At 45.3% G+C, this 8,398-nt stretch overlaps 1 protein-coding gene across 1 annotated transcript in view; it reads right to left on the bottom strand.

Annotated features, from left to right (window-relative positions):
* LOC146198705 (oxytocin receptor-like) overlaps positions 1-7,597 on the bottom strand; it is a 66,354-nt gene extending 58,757 nt beyond the window's left edge. The window contains exon 1 of the mRNA XM_084592633.1: positions 6,574-7,597. Coding sequence (XP_084448759.1) covers positions 6,574-7,597 — 1,024 coding nt within the window. The remainder of the gene's footprint in view (positions 1-6,573) is intronic.
* Positions 7,598-8,398: the final 801 nt, after the last annotated feature.

An 8,398-nucleotide genomic window follows, 5' to 3' on the forward strand; every position in this document is an offset into this window, starting at 1 on the left:
TGGACCAAGTCTCACTACTTGACGGGCAACCGTAGTGTGTTAATTAGCATTAATAAAGTTAACGAAGACTAGTCGTTCATTTGTGTGTCATGTCTTTACTCATAGCTAAACATCCCAAGCTACACCATGAGGCACACTATATGCATGCTGAACCATAAGCGCAGCCATAGAGGCATCGCTAACGTAAATCAACCTGGTTTAACCAGAGCACCAGAGCCACTTTGTTCGAAATCAAGAACATTATGGACATATATTTATTTTGATTGTATACAGAACAGCATCACACTTTATTTCTTATGAACTTCCTTTTGCTGCAAGTACCAAAGTGCGAGCGAGGACACATTGAAGTACGTCGACGCAAGAGGCGCTGTCATTTTTATTTTCCCTATTCCTTTTTTCCACGTGCGTGACTCCTCTAAATGCGGAAAAACTAGCATTCTCAACAGGAATCAGGTAAGCGGAATTGGCACCATTTACATTTTCTTTTTCATTCCCATACCCACCCATTCCAGCACACCATACCCTTTATCAACTTGATCGGAAATCGGGCTAACGACCAATCCTATACCCGGCGCTTATTTTTACGAATCGTTCGCTGAAAGCTCCAGCTGCCGGGATCTATCTATGCATGGTACGCCCAACCTGCAATGCAATATTAGGGATTGTCACCTGACGGCACCTGACCACAACTAAACGTCGAATAACAGAGTTGCGATGTGAGCTCAACAGCCATACCCTGATGCACGCCTCCGTGATTTACTCGCCGCCGTTAGGATACTTGCCGATTGTACCAGAACGCGCTGTGGAGCTCGCAACTAATGTGATGTCGCGCACGTGGGCACAAGGAAGGGAAAAGATCTTGTCAAGACTAGGGTGGAGCTAACGCCCGGTTTAAGCCCTCTACTTCACGAAGGCGTTCTTGCAGATGTCGAGACGGCTCTGCTTAGAAATAGACGCGCATGGAGCCAGTAGTCTGAAGGTTCCGGCAAGAAATTTGTTTCGTTTTTAGCTTTGTCAGAACCGCACTAGAGCATAGACATTTTCCTGCAGCTTCAATACAAACTTACTTTCGCTTGGCTGAACTACGCATCAAGAGGCACTCTATTTCTTAATATAAGATTTGTATTCATTTGTACATATATGGGCATATAAATCGTGCTTGACCCGGGTAGATCTTGATGCGGCATTTTTTTGTGTTCACTAGGTCCTGGAATGGCTACAATGACAAGATTGAAATATCATATGAGGTGTTACTGTATCAGCCTGCCGTGATCCGTAAGTCATTTATTCGCTTTCTAGTACCAGTTTTGAACTCGCTGCTCTCACTGTAACTTGCACCGTCGCGTACGCCGACTGGTTGGCGTGAGCAAAGAAACTATAACAGACATATCGTCCCGACGCTGCAATCAGGCTGTGAACACACGATCGCAGCTGATTTCATCCACTCAAACTACTATTGGGAGCACCACAATCGAGGCGCACGAATGCGGTATTCCCGTGATTTTTTTTTTTTTTTCGCTCACGTTCTTTTTTTGGTGCACCCCCCTCCCCCCTAACAAAAATAACAAAAAAAAAAAAACGACAGGCGTGAGGCTTTCCTTATCGCAAATACATCAATGAGTGCCTCTGAAAGTGCTCTTCAACTTTAGAAATTCAATTTACTGTCGAAGAGCAACATTTAGTAATTTAGAAAAAGTAAGCCACTTCACTAATAAAATTCAAAACCAAAATTGCCTGTGGTGCACAATACAGCGGCCAGCTGTTTGCAAGAGGGTTCCCTGGAATACCTGTATTGTCGAAAGCCTTTATTACCTCAGCGTTGTCGTCAGCAAAAGTGTCACGCTTTTGCGGCGGCTCTGATTGATTGAGACGGGATGACGTCATGGAGGTCTGAACAATTACAGAGCACCACCACAGTATGCACGAATGCGTGCTTTATATGGCCATATGCCAATCAATGATGAATTACTAATTAATGACAAATAAATAATTACAAATTGCTAATGACTAATTGATTATACTTGGTAAATAATAATTAAAAACTAAATAATTGTTAATTTGTAGTTATAATAATTTTAATTACCAATTAGTACCAGCTGTCTAATCAGTTAACTGAATACTAATTAATACCGCGCACCCAGTAAAATCAACCACACAGCAGTAAACGTAGAACTGCGAAGATACAAGGAGAGCGATCTTGTCTCTGCCAAGCAGAATTCTCTCAATAAATGCCCTAGCGGAATGTGAAACACGTAGCATCATTCATCACTACATGCGCAACAGTCGCGTAGCAGAATGCAGCACTCAGCCTTTCGCTTTTCATCATTTCAGTCGCCAAAATGTCCTCGAGATTTTTTTTTTTTTTTTTTTTTTTTTTTTTTAAGAAATGGCTGTTAGCTGGGTCACCTTGCATACGCGACTGTTTATTTTCAAAGTTTATCTTGCCGACAGCTTCGGGAATAGCATTCCCTTTATCAGGGCTGCATTAGAATAATAATTGTAAAAGTGCCCTCAATTGTCGCGAAGCTGATGATGAAGATCATGTCATTTCCGTAACTTTCGGCAAAACAGCCATTCTAACGTCGATTCATATAGATCATTTCATGAGCCCGAATTTCGAGCGACTGCCCTTCAACAACGCGTGCCTGCACACCTCACGCGCTTGTAACTTGAAACCCGCTAGCTGCTTCACCGGTACCGGGAACCCTCTCGTGCCGCTCCATACATCGTAATTCAACACTCTCACCATTATTTTTCTGAAAAAAAAAAAACAAACTAACCCAATCTGCTCTCGATCTCGGCGCTTTCCGTACACGCCTCTTCAGGGTCTTGGATGCGCCAGGCCTCACGAGTACAAGCCTATCAAAATTTTGCGCATCGCAGGCTTCCGCACTGCCGTCAGAGAGGAAGCAATTTTGACGCATGAAATTCGACACTGCTAGCTGCTTTCGGCATGTATGTTCCCATTTCTTGCTTTGCAAGGGACTTCCATTGCCTAAAAAGTTAATCTTTTCGCCTATCATGAAAAAACATTTATTGAAAGATAATGCACTGAAGTGGAAGTACGGGGTGGCCCCTTTATGAAAAGCGCATCAAATTTCATTGTTATCCCTGCCGGGATGAGGTGATTTCCTTTCTATTGCCTTCGTAGTGTCCGGGAGCCGTTGTCAAAGGATGAGGAGGATCTCTTTGCCGTGTTGAAAGTGCCGCCCCTTCTGTTTTTCATCGTGAGAAAAAAGCAAAAGTGCGATGGAGAGTGGTAGGGGTGTCATTGTGCGCGAGGCCATGAACAATTCTCATAATTTTGTTGGTTTAGTTGCTTTATGAAGTTTAACGTACCAAAGCGACTCACGTCATGAGACACCGGTGGAGCGCTCCGGATATTTCGACTACCTGGGTCTCTTTAACGTGGACTGTCATCGCATAGCACATGACCGCCTTCACAAACGGCCGCTGCTGCCGGTATTCTATCCCCGTATCCTTGGACCCAGCAATCGGGTTCCCTGACCCTAACTTCACAACCGCGGCGGGGCTCATAACTTTGCGACGATATACAGAGGTCATTGGACTGACCGTTAGCAGAAGCGCACCTCGCTAGTAAAGACGGTGAAAGCGGGAGCCCTTTTTAAAAAAAAGTTATTGCAAAGTTTATTTGCATCAATGGATTGCATGTAATTCTTCTTAGTTCTTCGCCTAATGTCGAATACTATTGTCGAGACTCCACGCTTAGTGAACACCTTTCCTATGTGCGTATGAGCACGTGCCCACGCTGATTCTCTTCGAGTATTTTGCATGCGATAGGTGTGGGGCTTAACTTTCCAAAGGGACATGTAGAAAATTAGATCTGGCGTAGTAGATCGTCCCTGATATAAACTTACACCTGTGGTGCTTCAAAGCCCGCTGACATTGAAGCGTACATGAGAGATTTTGGTTCATGCCTCCATCGGAATGCGTCTTTGGAATGACAGGCCGAATCCCAAAGCCTCTGACGAACCGCGGCTGGTGCAGCCTTTTGCCCTCCCCAGTGCCAATTCCTTGACTATTGGATCTTTATATTTTCTTGCGTTATATTCGTATGGTTTTTGCACAACAGCTCATTCCGTGGAAGGCAATATTACAGTTTTGTACGTAGTGAAAATGCTAATTTCGCCCAATTTCCTTTTGCATTTTTGTACATTACTTGGCTCGAAACAGTCTACTAATGAAAACGGTATAGAACAGTGTAAAAATACGACAAAATATTTGTAGTTTTTTCGTAACAACAGACTTTTCTGCAGCTGTATGGTACTTTATTCTCGTTCTGTATTTTTTCTGAAGTACTTCATTGGTTTGGTTTACTTGGTTTGTCGGGTTTAACGTCCCAAAGAGACTCAGGCTATGAGGGATGCCGTAGTGGAGGACTCGAGATATTTCGACTACCTGGGATTTTTTACCGTGCGCTTATGTCGCACACCACACAGACGCCACTCCGTTTCGCTTCCATCGAAACGCAGCCGCCGGCGGTCGGAATCGAGACCGGGTACTCCGGTACAGTAGTCAGGCATCTTAATCCCTGCACCACCGCGCCGGAGCTGTAGTACTTTATTGTACCATTCTGTAGTTCTGTAGCACATTACTTTGTACCTGCTCAAAATTCTTATGTCAGTACCGAAATTCACATTGTCATATCAGGATCCCTGTCAAAACTCGCCCAGAAACCTGTAATTCTTTTTAAATTAGGCCACTTATGGCCCACGTTTGATTTCTCTCATTTCATAAGGCGAGTAAAAAAACCAACAATAAAATTAGTGAGGAATGTTAGCGCGTCAATCCATCGGCATGCATTTCTTATCTGCATTTGAGCACTCAGCCTGCTTAACACCATCCATCTCCAAACCCCCATTCTCCTCCTAACACGAAATACTAAGCACTACATAATGACTGGCACCAGCAACGGCAAGGCTGAGCTCAATTTTGCAAGTGAAAAAATTTCCGCATGTTCTTTCATGAAAATAAGAAGCGCTTATGTATTGAGCTGTATGTTTTTTTCTTCTTCTCTTGTAGATTTGGCTAAATTATTCAATATCGGTGTAAACATAGACGGGTTTGGTTCCTGCTGGGCAATAAAATTTTTTATATCACTACATTTATAAAACCAAATAGCTAAACAACATGAACACGAATTGACGACGCTGAAAATGGGGCGTTTTCAGAGAATAGCTCTGTGCTTCAATCAGAGGCATTGCCGGCTGAAATATTCCCACTTAGATGAAAAGTAGACCGTTCCTTTGAAACTCGCGAATTGAAGAGAGAGTCATCTTTCACTGCAAAAACGCCACTATGGAGCTAATATAAAGTCGATAGCTTCCTTGATTCAAAGAGTAGCAAGAGGGGAGGAAGCTGCCAACAGCCCAACGCTTGCGAAATATCGGTGCTGTGGTTTTCATTTATATGGGAGAGGTTATCAATGAGGAATGAGCGTATGAATGCATTGATATATAGTATGAAAAGCGGATTTCTTTTCTCGCCTTTTAAACATGATTCTCTTCGCTGTTTCTGTTTTACTACGCGGCAAGTCAGCAAAAGACTGTGCGTGTTACTTGAAAATCTTGCAGCAATCAAAGCAGCTGCCGCTTTACGCTTGTCACACCTCATAACTTCGCAGCGCTACGAAACTGTTTGGGTTTGTTGGTTTTAAAATTTTGGGAAAATGAGCTGACCCAAAACGAACGTGTTCGAAGCAACGTGCACAATACTGCGCACGTTCAGTGGCTGCCTGTTCCATTTCCCGCGTGCACCTGAACTGATTCGCGTTTACCTGTGTTTAATTAGGGATAATTTAGAATGGCAGCAAAGGTTTATATTGCGCTTTAAATTGCGCTTAGATTCCACGCGAAAGTGGTCCACCATGTTGGCTGCAGATTTGTATTCGTGCGCGGTTAAATACTTTCACCGACGACTGATTCAAAACCAGTGGCCATCTATCAAAACAACGAGCGGAAGAAAGCAACCGACATTTCATATGAATCAATCGCTATCCTATACCCTTCCCACTATGCTAAACAAGGAGAATTTTGGTACAGCCTATGCATCAAAACTCGCAATTAAGGAATACTGTCGTGACAAGTTTTGTACTTGAGAACTTTATTTGTTATTTTGTTTGTAGTATGTTGCGCCACTTTCATTGTGTTGCAAGTGTGTGACTTTCTTGCTTGTATTGTGTAATACTTTATTATTGTGTTGTGACGTGCATAAGTCCTAACAATTGTTCGTTTATTCGCATTTTCAGGCGTGACTTTTGTATTCTGTTTCTGAGCTATTTTGGCAGCGATAAAATTAGGCCAAGGTGCTCTTTGCTTCTAAGGTTAAGAAATGCTGTACAAACATTTTTTTCCTCCTTCTGTAATCTGTGTAACTTTATGTGACGCTCTTATTTCTACTCCGCTAGCATTTATCAAAAGAAGCCTTGACCATTTCGTCAAGCTGTTGCCACAGTTTTTGACCCGACTGTACCTTTAAAACGAAGCAAATAAACTGCAACTTCAACATTCACTGTATAAAGACCGGCAATGAAAAAGAAAAGCGTTCACTTACTCGTCCAAGGATCGGCGATGTTGGCGTACGGGCTCCAATACATCCACATCTGAACGCAGATGAAAGGCGACGAACAGACAATGTATAGGACGATGACCACGACAGTGATCTTTACCGTCTTGATCTTGGCGCGTGACAGTCCACGCACAGAATGGCTACGAGGTGCCATGAACGCCGCGACGGCTTCACCCCTGTGAGCCGCCGCGCCTTTGAGACGGAAGGCGCGGCGGACGGCCCGGCAGGAACCGTTCACCGTTCCGGACGTCACTACACCGTTCGCAGCAGCTCTCGAACTCTCCCTCTTCTGGCGCAAGTTCTGCCAGATGGAGCGGCAGATGCAGATGTAGGTGAAGCACAGCACCAGCAAGGGCACAAAGAAGACCGACACACTGTACCACGTAACGTAGGCCCGTAGGCCCCAAGGTTCTACAAAAGTGCCCCAACAGTCGTATACTCCGGGCGACACCTCTTGATAGCTGAATATGAACAGCTGGGGCACGCAACACAGCAGTGACACGGCCCACGCGACTGAGACTAGGAACTTGGACTTGGCCGGCGTCCACGAGCAGCTGGACATTGGGAAGCAGATGGCCTGGTATCTGTCTAAGGCCGTCACCACCAGAACATAAGACGAGAGGTAGGGACCCAGTAACTGTCCGTACTTGACCGATCTGCAGGCGAGGTCGCCGCCACGGAATCGGTACGTGGCGTCCCAGCCCAGCTGCGGGAGCACCGTCAAGAAGGCAGTGGTCAAGTCGGAGATGCACAAGTGAAGCAGAAAGTAATACATGCGCGTCAGCTTGGAACGACGCGCCGCTAAAGCGGCGAGGACGCAGCCGTTGCCTAGGATGGTGAAGGCGAAAATGAGAGTGAGCACGGCGATTTCTATTTGGGCAAGCGCCTCGTCGCGAGATCCGGCCCACGTCGTCGCGTTCACGGAAACCTCGTCGTCCAGAAACGACGGCGTCGAGGAGACGTCCTTGGAGTAAGCGTCACTGGTCTGCTCGACCGTATGGAGCTCCATGAACCGTTGTTTGCTTCGATTTTTGAGTAGGCCGTAGCTATGCTTCCTGGGCTTCTGGTAAGCGCGTACTTGGTTTCTCCGGCACAGTAGTAGGGTAGATTCTTCTTCCCGGCTTATTCTGCCGGGTTGCTCGAAATGTCAACTGTCAACAAGGCCGCAATGCTTGCAAGACTCCGCAGTTGAGAGGTGGTGGTAGCAGTCGCGAAACACGAGTAATACTGTGAGGAGAGATTATCATACGGCATAATATTATTGCCAACGGCAAGAGAGAGCGCAGAACGCTCTCCCCCCTAACTTCCTCCACATACTTTCTGTTTTCGCACTACAACACACCCCGTGTCAGGATATGCGGCAGAGGAGACAAGGCAGTTTTTGAAGACACGAAATGAAATAATTTTCAAGTTTTGATTGAGCGAAACTGAAGGCGAACTACTAAGTTCTTCTGGGGCGTCTGCGTAGAGTGAGAGGGAAGTTGCAGTTTGGATTCAATGACATCACTCTAGAGTAGGCAAACTATTTAGCTTTTGCAATCATCTTGCTGCCTTCTGAGGGAGAATTAAGAAAAATTAGCACTCAGCGTCATTTGTCGCGCGCACACTGACAATCAATGGCCCGAAACGCAGCCTACAAAACGAACACGCGCGAGAACCAAATATTGCAAAAACTCGAAAACACGTGTAAGCAGTCTTTCACTGTCGCCATATTTCCGACCCTGTCCTCCGGACACTTTACACGGTCGACAAACAAATCCGGTGACCTGCGCGGAGGTACTCAGCGAAGAAATCGTCACATGTCAGGCGC

Source organism: Amblyomma maculatum, chromosome 2 (genome assembly GCF_055883805.1).
Source record: "Amblyomma maculatum isolate TAMU_Amacu chromosome 2, ASM5588380v1, whole genome shotgun sequence".
Taxonomy (NCBI): Eukaryota; Metazoa; Arthropoda; class Arachnida; order Ixodida; family Ixodidae; genus Amblyomma; species Amblyomma maculatum.